The 18,866-nt window shown below is 40.6% G+C and overlaps 1 protein-coding gene across 1 annotated transcript; it reads right to left on the bottom strand.

Annotated features, from left to right (window-relative positions):
• Positions 1-826: 826 nt before the first annotated feature.
• CHRNA9 (cholinergic receptor nicotinic alpha 9 subunit) lies at positions 827-6,943 on the bottom strand. The gene is made up of 5 exons (XM_075041238.1): positions 6,622-6,943; positions 5,383-5,528; positions 4,424-4,578; positions 3,216-3,748; positions 827-1,386 (listed from the first exon to the last, which is right to left on the bottom strand). The coding sequence occupies exons 1-5, from the start codon at positions 6,689-6,691 to the stop codon at positions 827-829; spliced, it is 1,464 nt and encodes a 487-aa protein (XP_074897339.1). The 5' UTR covers positions 6,692-6,943.
• Positions 6,944-18,866: the final 11,923 nt, after the last annotated feature.

Below are 18,866 nucleotides of genomic sequence, written 5' to 3'. Positions count from 1 at the left end.
AGTAGCATTTAAAGGCCCATCTTGCACAAATGCCCAGGGGAATGAGACATCTACGAAGGACAGGAGAAGCCCTTCCTATTATTAGGCTCATGAGAAAGAGAATGGAAAAGAGGGCCTCTGACTTGGTGAGGAACAAGTCCTGGGAATCTGACTTACTGGAGCCGTGGTGACAATGAGGTAATATTCAGCAGCAGGAAATGATTAAGGGGAAGATCAAGGTAATCATCATATTCAGTAAGCTCAATGGTATTAGAAGTGAAAGGCACACCAGACAGCAGACAGACAGGTAGAGCCTATGAAATGATAGGAACGGTGGTCAGAAAGAGCCATAACAAAAGGGTAAGTTAGGAAGACAAGCTAAAACAGGAAAAAATAAGGCAATGCCATGAAGAGATGATTTTCAGGAACTGCCACCATGTCACAAATACTCGGGCTTTTTTCTGGGGGAGAGAAAGGGCTAGCCAAGTTACAAAGTGCAGAGATGCAGCCCTGCCAGTACAGTTAGAGTTAGACAGGTAGCCTGTCCGCTCCATTGCTGCAATGCTCCACTACATTCAGCCTGAAGTCACGGCCACCACACGGAGCACAGAGTGCTCACCCAGCAGCCTCATCAGGGCTGCACCCCCATACTAAAAGGCAAGGACAGTCACTGACAAAGCCCTCAGCTGAGCAATGTCTCAATACGCTGTCACAGCCTACAGAATCAATTTGTTTATTGTTAGAGAATGCAAGACAAAGATCTCAAAAGCACCCCTGTCCCAGAGCTCCACCAAAACAAGCTAACCCAGTATATTCAGTTTTACAAAATAAATGTGTTCATCTTCAGTTAAGCTGCTTTCCCAATGATCAGCACACTCATAAAAAACACCATGATAAAGAAAATCCACATGAAAAACCTGTCCATCACTTTTGCGACTTTTTTCCACTCAATTCCTTTGGCCCGGTTTGCTTTATGGTCTCGAACACAATTAGCAATATACTCGATATTTTTAATCAGCATTTTGTAACAGGAACAGCAATTAACAGTCTCCCTAACATTTTCACCATGAACCCCATAGCTTTTATGCAAATTTCCATTGAGCTTCTCCTTGAGATCACAGTCATCGTTCCTATTATTGGAAAGGTGACTCCTTACTTCTTTGTGCCTCCTCTCACACCCATCATCCCCCTCTAACTTATGTTCTTCTTCCTTCTCTCTTTTCGGACTCGTGCAATTTTCACCCACATCATAAACAAAAAAGATTTTTGACATGTAGTCCAAAATAACCACCCTAGCCCATTGTGGAACAGGCTTTGCTTCTGAGCCACAGTGATGGAGATTCATTATAATGATCGTCAACGCAGTGGAAGCTGTGATCATGGTCATAGTTGCTATGTAATACTTTCCTGGAACATGAAATAAAATCATATTAAAGGTGCTCCCCTAATAAAAAAATTCAATGCAGAAATAACAATGTGACAACATAGTGCTAAACAAATGCAAGCGAAACCAATTTTTAATCACCCCTGTTCTCTGTACTTAGATCACACTTAATTTGCTATTTAAAAAATTAATATTAAAGCAATTAAAGAAAAACCTCATACTCATTACTGGCATGCCTTCATCAGATGAGTAAGTGACTACTGTATTAGCATGGTAAATATTTGCGAGCCAAAATCTCTGCTGTCTCGAAATACACCCATTCAGAAAGCAGCTTAAAAATGTTTATCAGGGGCCTTTTTCTTTTCCTAGTGTCTGCAAAATCCCAATGTTGATGGCTTCACGTGGCGCATCAGAAATCCCACTTCCTGATGTATTAACAAAAGTGATGATAACGCTTTGTTGGAGCTATTGACGCACCCCACAGCAGCAGATGGATGCTTTTGCATTCACACAGGCCGGCGAATACGCAGACCTCGCTGGTATCCACAACCAGCGCACTGACAGCTAAGAGGCCAGGCACGCAGCCGAAGGGTGGCTCCGCTGCCTGTTGAGATTTGCTGTCTGGATTTTCTTCAGCCTGTACAAATTTTAGCGTGGCTAGTCCAAACAAGGACAAAGCTCATTCTGGCCAGGAACGGGTAACAAATACAGTGAATACGAGCTGTGCCCCTCAGCCACTGCTTTTCACAACTGAAGTACAGATCCGACCAGCTAACCCACGGTGGCTTGTGCCGGTGCGAAGAGGCAGCTCCCAGCCCTGCTCCGCTGCTGCGCAGCCTCTGCAGGAAAAGCAAGGGCTGGCGGCATCGACGGCACAGGGTGCGACACGGACAAGCGTGACGTGATCCCAGTTTTCAACGGGCTTGGAAAGGATGGTGAGGGAGAGTGAGGGAACAGAGAAAGCAGAGTGAAGCTAGGTCCTGGCTCCTTAATTTAGACAGCATGATGGGAGGGCAGGGAAGGTTCTCCAGTACAGCAAGCCCATACTCTAGGTAGGAATAGTTGCTGCTGGTGTGGGAAACACATTCAACAGTCTTTTCCATTGACCAGTGTTTTGTCTCACTTAAGCCATGCAGTTTTTTATATACACAGTAATAATGAGAATAAAAATAACGAGATCTGAATTATCTTAACAAAGCTGGAAGCCAGCGTGGAGGCAACAGAGTTCCTAATCCTCCAGCAATCCCACCAGGACAGCCGGGCAGGCTCACGCCTAGGGGCCAGATCAGCCAGGGGCAGGAGGGTCTTGGCAGAGGGGACAGTGCTGAACACCTCCCTTTTGCTACAGATCAGCTCTTCTGCACTCTCAGATGTAAATTAAAATTCAGCGTCATGGATTGCCAGGCATTACAATTTAATGTAACAATTGTCACATATAAAGTTAACCCTGAGTGTCCCAGCCAGGCCATCCAACCACCTGGATCTGACAGAAACATATCCTGAAACAGCCTGACCTTGTGCTTACAGCTCTTGCTTACACTTCACACACTGGGTCTAAAATTGTTTTCCATTACTAGCTTTATTAAAAGATGCAAGAAAAAAATTCTAAATGTCTAACTATATTTAATAAATACAAAATAGATAGCTAACATATAATTTAAAATAAACACAAAATAACCTTAAAGAGCTGCAGCATACCTGTAAAAATTCCATGCGCATTTTAAGTATTTCACTATGTTTTAAAAATGTAGCACCTTTATTTTCCCAGAAGCCACAAATTACATATGGTTTCCCTGATATACAGCCCTGCTATTAATAAGCCATGTTTAAGGACAAAGCGTGTAAAGCTCACCTATCAAAGGTACGTTTTCAGAGGGAGGCATGATCTCTGCAACCATCAGCTGGAACACAGTCAGAGCAAGAAGAACCGTAACGCCCAGAGACACTTTTTCCCCGGAGTCTGCAGGGAGATAGAATCCCAGTGGGGCCAGGAAAGAGATCAAAATACAAGGAAGCAACAGATTAAATATGTAGAAAGAAGATTTCCTTTTCAAAATCAGTGTGAAGGTCACATCGGGATAAGGTTCAGAGCAGCAGCCATAAGTGATGACGTTCTTAACTGCTGGCATACCATGAATCTCCCATTCCACATCTTCTACGAAATCAGAGAGGTCACCACTATCAAGAGAATTGATGATGTCTACCTGATTACCATTATAGGTCCAGGATCCAAATGTAAGGTTGCACTGCTGGCTGTCAAAAGGAAAATAAGATACATCCACTACACATGAGCTCTTTGTGATAGCAGGTGCATCCCAAGTGATTTTTCCATCATATCTCAACACAACATTAGTATTCACTGGTTCTGAAAAGTCATCATCCGCCCTAAAAGACAGAAAAGTGACAGTCAGGATTGACAGGCAACAACCTAGAGTGTGGGCCAGGGAAGAGGGGGCAAGGAGGAAAACCCTCTCTTCACACCATTAAAAGCATGCCTCTGAAATCATATGTGTATTTATACAGAATTTTAGTAGGAACTTACTATTAACTATTATTTACAGGTACCAGTGCCCATTAATGCCAAACGTCAGTGCTGCTAAATTATGTTGTATTTATTGTCCATAGCTTCTTCAAACTTGACCTCAAACAGGATACAGTAGGATAAGAATCCATTCAAAGATGAAAATAATCTGCTGGTCACTACTGGCCTGGGAGAGCAGACGAGTGCAGCCTTTGTGTACCACCTTCTTGTGGACAACCTTCCAGAGCTATTCAGCAGCCGCAGTGTAGAAAGCACTTCAGACTGCCAGGTTATTCAATTCCCAGTGCAGAGAAATTCAGACTAGCTTTGCTGTGTAGCGTAATCAATTGCCAAATCCTGTCTATGGCTTTATTGCAAAATATTTAGATGATCAACAACTCATGTTAAGACAACAAACAATACCCCTTGCTAAGGTAAGGTAAAGTGATGAAAGTTCAGACTCCATGGGTCCATTCCTCCTTCAACCCCCTCCCTTCCTCAGACAAATACTCAAGCTGATTTTCTCCAGCCACACTCACTTGTTATATAGGACAATATCTGGTCTCCAAACCAAATTGCTTGGAATCCTGATAGAATCCAACCCATCATATTTATCTTTGTCCCATTTGAGGTATGCATCATACCAGCTTTGTCGAATCCATAAGTAAGCTGACAAAATCTGGTTCCTTTCATCCTGCATAAAAATGTAGAAATATGTCTAGCTGAAGGTGACAAAATCACATCTTAGATGCAGACAGCATTTGTTGTACAGCTTTAAAGTACTGCCCAAAACAGGCCAGAATGCTGACAGGCCACAAGAGCACTTCTCAGACAGGTACATATGCCCATACACTGAAGAGGGAGCTTATTTATTTGGACTTTCTCTTTTCCAAACCTTCTTCCCCTTGCACCCTTCCTAGCTTTAATCATAGCTGTCTAAGGCTCCCAGTATCTTAAGGATTTCCTTTTGCAAGCTTCAGAATACCAAGCAGCTAACAGATTCAGTCTAACAAATTCTCTGAAAGCTTGGTGAGGCCTTGAAGTTGTAATTCAGAAGCCACAAAAGTGATTTTCCATTGTCCTTCCAGACACATTTTCTTTTGCCTTAAAAGTAGATCTGGTTGAACCAAATTTATAAAAAAGTTACTGAAGGCTAAAATAGGGAGTTTATGTAGAAATTAACTGCATCTTAGAAAAAGTATTTGCTCTTTCTATTTAAAATTTAGCAAAAGTTGCCTGGAGGGTGCGATACTAACACCTAACTACAAAAGAAGTCTTAACAATTCAGCAGCTGTAAGTTTGCAGACTTATAATGGAAGTCTCCATGCTGCAATCAGATTAGAATTTACGAAGAACTGGAGAACATGACCCTCGCGAGGAAGCATTACTGAAGTTGTCACAACAAAACGCATGTTGCTTTTCCTGCTCCAAGCAAAAGGTTTACAGCTAGTACATTTCTGCACATCTTTAGAAAAACAGAACTGTACTCTTAACTCACCATGTCCTTAATTTGGGATAATGTGATCTGAAGGGTGACATTCAGCACTTTATCTGTGTCTTCCACTGGTCTTAGAGCATTTGAGTAGTCCTCAAACAGTTCATTAAACAGCATGTGAGCATATTTTCCTTTGGCCGATTCTACACCTAGATAACATAGATTTGTTCAGCATATCAGATTAAGCACTGAGCAGTATCAGAAGATATCCTCTTTCTACAGCTTCAAGTAGTATTTGCTATAACTGTATTTATCATTCATATACTGTAGAATATCATTTAGTGCAGAAACAGAAGTATACCTGATGAAGCTATTCAAATAAGGACAGCTTTTACCTGTAGTAAATGAGTAGCTAACTCTAGCTTTTCGCACCCACTGAAAAAAACCTCTGCATCCAGAGATTCTTACCTTTTTTGAAGGTAAATATCATTAATTTTATTTTACTGATGTCTTTCATAGGCATAGAGATTATCAACTTACAGTCACGCATCTGCCAAGCTAAAATTAGAAGCAAAGTCTGAAGTCAAACCTGCTCCCAGGCTAATGACTTGTGATATCTCCCTAAATGCAGCACTGACAGATTCATGCTACTTTCAGAATTTACTCTTTTTCTTTTTTAACTACCACCTGGAAAAAGCCTGAGCTATTTTTCTTCACAAATTGGCAATTGCATGATGTATGAACACATTCTTGCACTAACACCTTTTCCAAACCATGTATATGGAGATGCTTCTTGTTATCCAGACTTAGTCACTAAAGATAATTCACTGAAACTTCAGGTTTTAAATGACACTTTTACTGTTCCACGCTGTTTTGTGCACCACGGTTTCTTTAGGCAGTCTTTGTATTACCTTTAGATACATTCACACATTTCTGCAAGCAAAGGGCAAGGACAGTAACACTTACAAGACCTGCGCAAATGCCAGCTGGCACTATGTAGGAAGCAAGTGCTTTGGAGTACATCACACTCTGGTGACTCACAGTGACTTCCTGGACTAATAAGAGTTCAAAGCAAACCTTCCTGATTAAAAAGAAATCCTAACAAATCAAAGTTTCACAAAGAGCATTTAAGTTCTGGCTGTACAGGATCGTTCATTTTGTCTATGCATCAGTGAGACAAAGTACAACGAAACAGATGAAAGACTTCTGGAGCTCAAGCATGTAAGACACATCAGGACATCAGCCTTTATCTGAGTAAAATAAACCTCGATGCAACATTTAGCTATCAAGCAGCATTCTCACCTTGAAGCATCACTGCTGTAAACAGCAACCAGAGAGAGACGGAAAAGGAGGACAGGCTATTTCTCTTCATTTCTGGACCTTAAACAAAATTGTTCACTCAAGGGCACAAAAACGCTTATCACCATCCAAAACTAGCAAACAAAAAAAAAAAACCAAAACCCCACCAAGTTGCACAGCAACATAAAGATGCTGAGGCACTGCTGAGCTGTGGGAGCAACTCAGCCCTCCCTCAGCAGCTGCCAGAGTCCCAGAGCGACCGACCGCTGGTCTTTGTCCGTCCGTCTTTGTCCCTGCCACCGCCGGAGCTCCGGCAAACCCCCCCTTCCCGTAACCCGAGAGCCGCCTGCTCTGAAGCTAATGCTGAGGGAGAAGACAAACGGATGGGATGTCAGTACGAAAACTATATTCCGTTGCATTTTTTGGTACAAATGTAAGATTTTGACCAATTTACAAAGAGCCCTTTCACATTTCTTTGGTGGGCCACGTTTTACTGCCCATATGTTCAGCAATAGCTTGCTCAGAACCAGTTCTGTGGAACCTGTGGACCCTTACAAAAAAGTGATTTGCCTCAGTACTTTAACCAGTATAGTCATGCTGTACATCACACATCCAATATGTCACACAGCAAAAAAACCCCACAGCCTACGTACTCCCATGCTGACAAAACAACGTTTTCACCTACCAAAGTGGTGCCACGTGGAAGACATGCATCTACACCAAAGTCGGACAACACAGGCAACATTTGCAGCAGCCCAACACCGCTGTGCAAATAAGAACTTCCAGTGGTGTAGACAAGTCCGAGACCAGTACTCACCACAGTATATCAGGAGCAAAACTGGACTCTGCAGATAAAATGCCATTTCCCAATACAGTACAATTTTTCCCAGGTAAACTTCACAAGACTTTACAAAGAATTACGGAGTTACTGGACAGCTCTTGCATTAAGCTAAAAGACTTACAGGAGAGAAATATGAATATGAAACAATACCACACCCAGCCTCCCATCTACCCCAATGGTCAGAACTTCATTAGCTCTGTCTATATTACTCATGTTGCCAGGTTAGTTTCCTAGTACTGCAGGCATTTTCTTACAAGTTTCTCACACACAAGAGGAGATTACTTCCTCTTTCATAGTCCAGTCCATCCTTCCTGATATACTGCAGTCCATTTTGCCATCCTTTTAGAACAGGTAACAGAAAATAGTCACTAAAATTGAAAGGTGAAAATATAGAATGAACTACCAGCAAAAAGAATTGGTCCAGAACAGTTCTGATCCACACAAAATATAAAATACTGTTGCTTTACTCTTGTGTAGTCTTTCGGCTAGAAGGAAGCCAATCCCTCCATACACATAATTTCTACATAGTAGCACTCCTGGCACTCACTGGCTAATGTTTGTGCTTTCATGGGGTCTATAAATCAATGACATTTATGGCCAGGTTTAGTAGGTAAGCAATAAATAATTTCAGTCAAAGCACTTGTAATGAAATCCATCTCTGTCACTTCATTTGCTGAACTGTCAAAGGGGAAAAAAGTGGAAAACAGTTTAGAAGTCAAAAAGGTCAGAGCAGCCCATAGGCAGTATGCAATAACCTGCTTTTTCTGTGGGAAGAAGGTATATGCTGTTAGAGACAACAAAAATCAGAGATGAAAGATGAAAGATTTTTGGATACAGTCAGATCAGCGCATTCTCAGGGGATACCTTTAGTCTACAGTACATTGTCATTATGTCAGCAAGTAGCTACTGCTTCACTTCTCTTACTGTAATTACAAGAGTGACCAGGGGTACTGCTTTAAGTGTGCTGCTAAAAACACCACTGGAACCAAGATTAAGCTTGCTTTGCCATGGGCTGGAGACAATCTTGTGACCTGTTACACCAGCAATATCTATCTCCCCAGTGCAAGTACTTTAATTTACATAAGATCAGGTACATTAAAGAACCCTGCACCTTTATTGTAATGACATCTTCTTGAAGGGAAACTGCAGGTTCTCAAAAGACAAAAACAAGAAGCATGCTTATATGTGTTGTTTACTCAATTTATTCTTATACACACATATATTCAGTATGTTATTCATTACAAACTTGCAAAGGGATAGATCATAACCTCTCAGTTACGATCTATCATATTTCCAGTCATCAAATATATTGAATAGTTGCCACATATTGGACATGCAGACAGGCAAACACAAGCACACACATAAAAGAACATGCTTGTTATGTTTGAGATGGTGCACTCATTACACATTGCTTGTAAAAATAAAACTAAAATACATCCAAAAGCCTTTTCAATATTAAAGATACAAGAAATTTAACAATCTTAGTATGCCAGACCATTTGGCTTCTTTATGTTTGTTCACAAGAAATCTGCATGTAATTTTAATCAAAATGTCCCTAATGTAGACATTTTGTGTGAAGAGTGAGTATTAACATTAATCGTTGTTCATTGATCTGAGAGTTTCATCTACAAACCCACGCTTCCTCAGACTATAGTTTTAAATTGTGGCATAATCTATGGCAACACTACTCCCAAATCAAACATCCCATTTAACATTTGAATGGAGCTTAAATTTATAGTTAAGCAGTTCTCTATTTTTACAGTAATAAGTTCTGCTATGAAGTCAGGAATTAATATAAAGTATGAAGCAGCTTACAAAAATAATTTAACAAGAGTCGCGGGTGTGTGCAAGTTAGAATCAAGCCATTAACCTCTCCCAGAACGAGACTTGTTCCAAGTGAAATTCAAAGTTACCTTGTTAGAGTACATCTGCCAGCAGATGGCCCTGTTAGCCAGCCTACTGATCTACCCAGATACTCGATTTTTGTTTATCCCACAAAAATCACATCGCATTTTAATCTACTTCCATTAATTTTGCTGATTATTTGCTTTCCATTTGATATAAGACAAGCAGAGACAAGATGTTCTTTTAAGGAAAAAAGATAAACAAAGGGAACAAAACTGCTTAGTGGCAGTTAGAACCCGGCTCTTGGGTCTGCCTACCGTACATGAGACCAGACGCGAGAGGGTTGCAGGCCGAGCAGATACATGTCATTGTCAACAACTGTATGATACGAAACCATATTTAGAGCACAGGCTGCTTCTGCTGAGGCAGAGAGCAGTTAAGGCCCGTGGCACAATATCCAGCTCCGCTTCCATGTATTTTGTTCAAACATTTGACTTTGTGAGAATGCGTATGGGCTATTAACGGAGCAGAACATTGTGTTTGTGCTTACATGCAGTGGGACAAGAGTGTACCATTCATTGCTGCACTGAGCTTGTATGACACTCACATGACACATGTAACTGTGGTTCTAGACAAACATGCATGCTCTTATCAAGACAACATCAAAAATTTCTGAATTCAGTGTACTGCCATGTAAGGCAAGTTTGGCTTTGCACGCACTTTAGGGACAGACTCAAGTGGAGATGACATGGGACGGATCTCTTTCATATTAAGACTTCCAACTTTAGATACTTATCTTAGCCAAACCATAAGCAAAGCAGGAAAGAAGTGTAGAAACATTAATTGAAAGAACAAAATTTTCATAAAACAAACCTTTCTCCTCCTGCCCAAAATAGTGGTTTGCTCCAGAGGCTGAGGTTTTGACGTGTAAATTTTCAGAATTTTTTTTTAATGGCTTCTTAGCCTTTTTTGCATAAAAAGCATTAAGAATTTTTAAGCCTCCAACTGGAAAAGCTACAGATACTGTATTACCACAGGCCTCAAGGCCGTCTGTACCATTTATAATCCATCCCTTCATCAGAGAACAATAAAGAAGAACAGATTGGTTTCTAAGCACAGTTTGTAAGAAGTGTCTCACAGTCTGCTTCTACTTGCCTTCCTGCCAATTTTTCTCCCCAGAAGCTGTTGTGTTCACATTCTTCGCAGCATTTGCTACAGAATATTATCTTGTGATGGGGTCAAGCAGCACACTAACTCTTCAGAGTCAGACTTCTCTCCTTAGACTAACTGAAGTCTTAACAGCACGGGTAACAACAGCTCTTCTTGCCAGTAAAATAGCCTCACTGTGCCTGCTCTGGAGAAGGAGAATACAGCACTTCATTTAGATGCAGCATGTTTCTCTCCGCCTCATTTTTTTTCACCCACCTACTGCCTCCTCCTTCCTTCTCTCTAAAAATCCCCTACCACTTGAAACCAGCATATTCATTCATGTTTTCTTCCACCCTGTTGTACACATGGAAGATAGGAAATACATTCAGAAGCATTCACAATGTCAGGTCATGAGATAATGTAGAATATTAGCCACATTTTCCAGAGATGAGAAATTCTAATTTACATGTTACAGTTGTGAGTTTTTCTGAATATACATTTTATTTGGGTCCACTTACACAGGCAGCTCTGCTGACCACCTCCCAGCACCTAAAGTAGAGAAACCTTTTGCCCCTAGAAGTCTTGTATTATTTAATGTGATCTAAAACGCAGCATGTTCATCCTTCTTCACCAAGATGCTTGCAAGTTGACTGGTATTTTGTCTGTCCTTGAGAAGCATTCCATACCTGGCAGGGTTAAGAACAAAGCTATTTTATAATTTTAGCTATCATAAAGCTATTTTAGATACAGCTCTTTCTCATTGGGATAATTTCCAGCTTTGCACCATGCCTTTGAATGGCTGATCACAGGATCTGTGCTCTACACAAAGACAACCTCTGGGCCTAGACACTGTTCCAGATCACACATTTGCTCTGGCAGGCAGCCTGATGCTCCCAAACAAACTGGATTAGAGAAATATTTCTACCCTGTTACAAGGGTGCAGACAGACTCAAGCATCTTCCCCTTTGTGATCACTCTTGAGCCACGGAAGTCAGCACACTACCTCAGCTTTTGGAAGCAGAGGGAAGCCCCCCAGCTACCACTGAAGGCTGAAGGCAACTCTTCTGGTTCCCCAGAAAGCAATTCCTTCAGCTTGCATGCACATCACCAAAAAAAAAAGAGATTAAACTGATATCTGAAGAAGCAAAATTGAAGGGCAACAGTTTAGATACTTACTCAAAACTGGAGTTTCACTCTCTCCATAATTCAAAGCGGGGGGGGGGGGAACATCCCTCTAAACCACTACCAATACTCATTATGTTCACAATGCTATCTGCATAGAGGGTCTAGCATTCCCTGAAAACATCTACTTTCCTGATAAGCTCACATCCACCTTGCAACGCAGAATATGGTACATCTAAACTTCTGTGTCCTTATCTAAATTCCTCAGAGTTTAAGAGTTCCCTACAAAGAGCTAAGACATGCTGTCCACTAATACAGTGCAGCTGGCTGAAAAGGCAGGATGCCAAGAGATGATGAAGACGAGAAAAAAAAATGCAGACCGTAATGTATCAACCTAAACTTTAACTTTGTTTTCAAGGAATTCACAGAACTCCAGTTGCAAGATGACTGCCAGAACAGTATTCATACATTCTACTTCACCAGTGTTGTATACAATTTTACTTACATTTTAATACAAATCTCTATGAAAAAGACCCTAAGCAAGCATTTATATTGCAAAATTCGACATTATCTAATTGTTTCTGCTCCATCTAATCACACACATCAATCTACCCAGGGGACTTCTCCATGTTCCCAAAATTTAGACCAAAAAAAAAAAAAAAACCCCAAAAAAACCCCTGCTTTACTCAGAGTGCAAAATACCCACCTTGGCAAACCACTGCAACAGCAAGTTTTTTCTAAACCAAATAAACTAGTTTCCAAGCTTACAAATATTGCAGAGCTTCCCACTTTAAAAATATCAGAGCAACTACATGGGGGAGGATACAACTCTAAATTATCACAATGCATTTATGCCTGTCCAAACCTCCCTGTAGGATAAGGCAAGCAGCTGCTATTCGTCTCTTTGAGGGAAAAGAATTTTTGATAAATCATGGGTTTAGCTACTGAAACATCTTATGTTACATGGGTACTGACATTCTTTATAATGTCCTAGCACGAACACAACTACATTATGCTATGGACTGAGCCAAAAAAATTTCCTCTTCAGAAAAACATGGTAGTAAACCTGCAGTTTTGTTCAAACTCGTGCTGGCACAACAGAATCATTTAGATCTCAGGGGCAAGGCACCACCATCTCAGCTGAAGACCACATCCCTTGTCTTAAACATCTCCGAGAAAGCACAGTAGCTGCTGATCAGTTAAGGGAGCATGTATTAAAACCATTGGTTTTCATCTGCACAATTCTAAGCAATCGTCCAATGCCAAGATATTGGCTCCTTCTTTTCAACCCACAACAAATGCATTGAAATGAAGGCTTAGTACTTCCAAGGGAAAAAAGTTCAAGTGTTAATATAGGGAGTCACCACCAAGGAACATCCTTTTCTTTGGTTAACTGGGTTAAAAAAAAAAACTTATTTTGCCCATAAAGACAAAGGATTTGTAGTCTAGAAGTGTTAGCCTACAACACTGATCTGAATCTTACAGGCTTAATAACTGCTATTTTTCAAGTTCTGTGGAAGGTACTATGAAGTATAAAAGCTGTTAAGGCCAAAAAAACTATCTCTAACATTAAAATGCTACTATAACCACGTATTATACCTGGTTGGTTTGCGTGCTTTGGAAAACATTTGCTGCTTGCCTGCCAACAATTGGCAGGGGACTGTGAAGTATCTGCCAATTGCTCAGCTGCCTTTAGCTTAAGGAAGGGCGTTTTATTCTGAAACAGAACCAAGATGCAGGGGAAAAGGCAAGAGGGATTAGTGCACAGCTTATAGCTATAGCAGAGCTATGAGAAGACAGACTATCTTACAATCATCCTGTAGTTATAGCTTTTGGGAAATTTATATAAAAGTGCAAAAGCCAGTTCCTCAAACTAGTATAAAAGAGCTAGTATAAGAACATTGCTAGAACATGAACAATTTTAGCAACAAATTCCATACTGGCTTTACTCCTGGGCTTTAGAAAAAGCAGCATATTACATTGCCATTTCAGAGAGCTGCTCCTAATCCAATGGTGTTTAATGGCTGCGGTATAGTCAGGTCTGGACCCTGACAGGTAACTGATTTGTTCTTGGTGGGAAACTATACATAAGGAAAAAGCACGAGATTTGTAGTACACCTTGTTCTCTAACTCTTGCCTTTCTGCCAGTACTTCAAGGTAACAGAAGCAGCAAGTAAGATGCTGATATAGTTAAGCAACATGTTGCAGTGAACACACAGCCAGCCTCAGAGAATGAGATGGCAACACATTATGACATCTCATTGGAAGACATGATTCAATGAGCCAGTAGCAATTGGTGCATTCGGCACTATACTAAGGCTTCCAGCCAAACTTGCATCACAACGTGTAAAACAGAGCCTTCTTCACCCATGTTAACTGAAAAACACTGCTTTTCCTTTAGATATCTTAAAATAAATGTACTTTTAATGCCTATACAGCTTCCAAGTTTGCAACATTAGCAATTACAAATCTCCTGAGTAGGTACGACTTATGAATATGAAATGAAACATCTTCAACAGAAAGCCAGAGCAGGGTAAAGAGTGCTGGCATGTTGTGCCCAGCACATTGCTATTAGAGCTGCTGCAGAATGTTGATGTCTTCTTTGCTACGGAGTAGAACGATCAAGTCTCTCCAACATGCAAGTAAACATCACAACTGATAGATATACATATCTTTAAGTAGAAGGAAGAAGTCAAGGTGACAAAAAAGACTTCCAGGTACCCAAAAGGCACTTTGGGTATGTTTCAAGTTACACATCAATGGAACCCCTCAATCTTTAGTCTTCTTTTGCTAGCTAGTTCCCATCCAGGTGCTGGTTGCAAACAAGAAATAAAAGTGTGGGAGATGCAATTGCTTGTACTTTCGCAGAATGTTAAAAAAAGTCTCCTCAGCACTTTTTATAGCACAAATAATTTTCTATATAACCACTGAAAAGAAAACCCCAAGAGGTTTAAAGGCATTTGCCTATTTATCCTTAGCTCTCTGGACTTGGGTCTTTGCTATCAAAGAACACTGAATGCTGCTTAGTCAGACTAGCAGAGGGTACTTTCATTCTACAAGCAAGAAGTACTCATGGATCCCGGGGTGAAGTCTAACAAATACCTGATTTAGTTACCTACTTCATTTTCAGTAGATACAGAAAGAAGCCATTTCTTGCAAATTTCATCCATTTCAGGAACATGAACTCTTGAGGTACAATTTCAACAATGAAAATTTTAGCTGTGTAAGGACATACACTATACTTGATTAATTAGTACAGTAGTAATTAATAGGTAATGTTACTTCTGTCATTCTAAGGAATATATATATGATACAAACATCACAATCAGAACCAAATGCATATCAACTAGGTATACAAAGAAAGTTTTGGGGTTTTTTTTATTAAAAATACAACTAATCGCTTCCCCTTTATTATTGAAAAGAGTCTAATTACTTAAATTCAACAATTATCAGTTGTAGAAATTATAAGAGTTCAAGCTTCCACATGAATAATGATTCACCAGTATCTCCACATAATACAGTGAATTCCCACAGCAGACAGTGATCAGTAGTACAAGAGTAACAGCTCTTTCTGGAGTCAGTATGCTTAGCCTTTCACCCTTAACATGATAAAAATGTGCGAAATCATTAATTAACGTTGTAAGAAAGAACTGTGAGTTGAAATAATTCCCCATTTTGCTTCTTAAATACCCTTCTTATACCCCTTCTGCTTCTATTCAGGATCTTTAAAACAACTAAATGGAAAAACCTTGCAAATATTAATTTGTTATAAAGATAACCATTTTAGGATTCCAAGCTGATGAGATGTGAAACTCCCAACAGTCAGGAGAAAACAGGTCTCAATTACTTACCAACTGTCTTATTTGTTTTATTTGCCATGTAAAAGGAGACCTATAGCTCCAACAAGTAATTATAGATCAAGCACTGCATTTATAACCCTGTTATCTGAAAACATGCCAGCCTATCAAAACAGGGCTTTTTGAAAAGCTAATTACCTCTGTGATGGCTGTTCCTTAAAAACAAATTTATCTTCTTCTCAATGCTAGGATCAGAACTCAGTGAAGTTGATAACTATAGTTGATTCTTTGTCATCTCCCCAGCTACTTACCAGATTTTACTTCCACCTGGGGGGATACAAGACCAAAATCTCTGGCTACAGCTACAGAATGTAGGTAGAAATAAGAACAAAGGCAATTCTCTCTTCTGCTTCACGTATCACACAGGCATAGAAATTACAGATAAGGCAGACATTCATTTTCCCAGTATTGTAGAGCAATCATCATGGCATTTAGTTGCCAAATACCAGGCTCCCCAGAAGATAGACTTACCTCTAAGCTTTAAAAACAGCACATATATTGAAGGTGTTCGCATTAACACAGCCATTCCTGTCTTACTAGAACATTCATTTACATTCTAAAACTATTTGCAAGGCTTTCCTGTCTCCCCATTTGGGAAGCACAATTTATTGCTGAAATCAATTAAATGGGAGAGTTCTAGCAGGGAGTTAAATAGTCAGGCACATCCACTGAGCTGGTTTTGTACTGTGCTCATTTTGATACCTCCCAGGTCTGTAATGCTGGTGCAACTACTTTGGATAGAGGGCTAAAGACAGGGAGATCACTTAATTACTGTCACTGTTAAAATAGACTCAACTTGGGAAAAATGAATTTATTGCCAATTAAAATATTTCGGTACTGGGAAACAAAAATATGAACTGGGCAGCCCCTTATCTCTTCCTACAGAGGCCACCCTTGCAGTCCCCCCTGCCCCCACTACCAAAACCATGCCACATATAGCCAATACACAGACCTTTCACAGCAAGCCAACAGACTGTACTAGAAGCTGACATGCCTGGGTATAGCACAAGCCAGCAAGCAGACAATCACATACACAGGGGACAGCAAAAATCCATCAAAGCTTCCACAAAGCAAGTGGAATACCTGCAAGCCTAACCAGCAACAGCAGCTGGTGGGCACCTTAGGATAAGTTCCCGGGCAGATACTACATTTGCATCACCTTAGCTCTGCTTACACTTAGATGTCATGCAAAGAAACAGAAATCCCTATACAAACAAACATTTCTAATGAACAAAGCCACACAATGAAAGAGACAGTTTTTAGCTGAACTGCAGTTAAAGATCTCAGATATGGTCATAACCACAGAAGTCTTGCTGCACTGTAGTTAACTCCCACAGTGAACACAATGCTACTCTCATAGTAAAAAGTAGCAGATTGGTGCTGCCCTACATAGACAGTATTAATTTCTACTAATTAAAAGTCTCAGAAATCTTGGCTAATTATTCACATGGAGATCAAGCCAGCATTAAATTTCAACTAGCTCCCACACTTCTGTAACCCATAGTTTTCTTAGAAAAGGGCACAGGGCAGAGTAAGACACAAAACTAGCCTGTTTAGCAATAATCATGGTCCAGGTTTGGAGCAATGATAGTAATAAGGGTGATCAAAAGGCTTGCTCACCACAGTTCTCAGCCAGGGGACTGTCTGACTCACCAACTCCCTTCCCAGTCCAGCCATATGGTGAAAAAATATATTCCACCACATGCTATCAAAGTACTACAAATGCTGTAATTACAAAATTAGAAGTGCTCCAGCCATTGCACTTTATGATTATGGTTGAAAACACCTCAATATTAAGTAGTAACTTAAAATTCGGGGGTGGGGGGGGGAAGCAGGTTGAATTAAGGACAGCAAGTATCACATCCTAAGGAAATCATTAACTGTTAAGTGAACCATGTGCTATTTTTGTTATTTAAAATACTGATTAGGCTAATTATGCTCAGAGGGAATTAGGTGTAGAAGAGTAAATGAAATATTTTCAGAGGCAAAGTTTGCTGAATAGAAAAGCTGCTGTCCCCCATTTAAACAGTACAGGATATCACTTTGAGCATCCTACAATTATCAATGTTTTAAAAAGCCCATCCTTTGGTATCTGTTATTGGGCTAATAATGTAGCTTGTATTTCCCTTTTGACCTTAGTGACGTATGTTAGTGTCAAAAAGTGTACAGCTATGCCAAAAGATACTACAATTTAAGGTAATCATTGTGAAAGAGGAGGTAGTTAAAGTCTCACGAGTTCTCCCTCAAAACTTCAGTCTGCTTGTCATTCATTGCTCTCAAAGCCAAGACTACAATGTCTTCTGGGTAAAGAGCAACAACATTACTAGCACACAGAGACTGTTTTTAAAAAGGAAACCTTTATTAACTCACACTATACAAGATAAAACTGTCTGAAGACTTGCTCTGTCAAGACAGACAGACAAGGTCCACACACAGCAGGTTTGACACTCCCCCACCCTCAACATTACATACAGCACAAGCAGCAACTGTGAATGAACTTCAGAAATCACTTCACTCTGAGGCAGAAAATTCATTACAGGTGTTAATACTAAACTACTGCCAAAGACTAGAAACTATACAGTTAAAAGCCAACTCTACAAGAAAGAAGGTAATTCATTAGCTTCTATTTTCCTGTTGGTCTCCATGGCTATGATCTCTCTGGGATCATACAGGGCCATCTTGCCAGGCGAATGATGTCTTCCCTAGGATACCCGCAGCGTGCAGCAGTGACAGCAGTCCCCAGCCAGAAGGAATGCACACCATACTGCTCCGGGCACAGCCCCAGCAGCCGCAGGGCCCATCGGAGAACGGTCAGGAATTCCCTCTTTGTTACAGTTGTATTATTCGAGTGCAAAAAGAGTGGCCCCTCCAGCTGTGAGCGAACTGTCACATAGCTCCGGAGGGCCAGAACAGGGCACACCCATGGCTCTCCAGACAGCCCAAGGCTGATGACATGTCTCTCCTGTCCCACAGGAGAGTTATGCAGACAAAGCACCACTCTCCTCTCCATCAGCTGGAGATCACTCAGGTACAACAGCTCAGGCTGCAGTACACCACGGTGCTTTGCCACCATCTCTCCTATTCGAAGTGCCCCAAAAAAAGCTACAGTAAATAATGCACGAAACAGTAAGCATTCATAATGAGTTATGCACACAGACTCCAGAGCGCCTAAGAGAGATCGCAACACCTCAATGGTTATAGGCAAGTATTTATCTCTCAGGATGCCTGCTCGACGTTTCAACCCTATCACCATGCAATGGGTTATGGGATCTTCCAGAGGATCAGTGTTACCAGTCAATTTTGATAAATAAGACAGTGCCCCCACATACATCAGTGTCTTTGAGGATGAATAAAGAGATTCCATAGCCAAAAAGCCTCTAACTTGCTCCTCTGGAATTGGCCAGGCTGCAGGCATTCCCATGCTTCTCCTAAAG

Source organism: Buteo buteo, chromosome 1 (assembly GCF_964188355.1).
Source record: "Buteo buteo chromosome 1, bButBut1.hap1.1, whole genome shotgun sequence".
Taxonomy (NCBI): Eukaryota; Metazoa; Chordata; class Aves; order Accipitriformes; family Accipitridae; genus Buteo; species Buteo buteo.
This window is presented reverse-complemented; position numbering and strand designations above follow the sequence as displayed.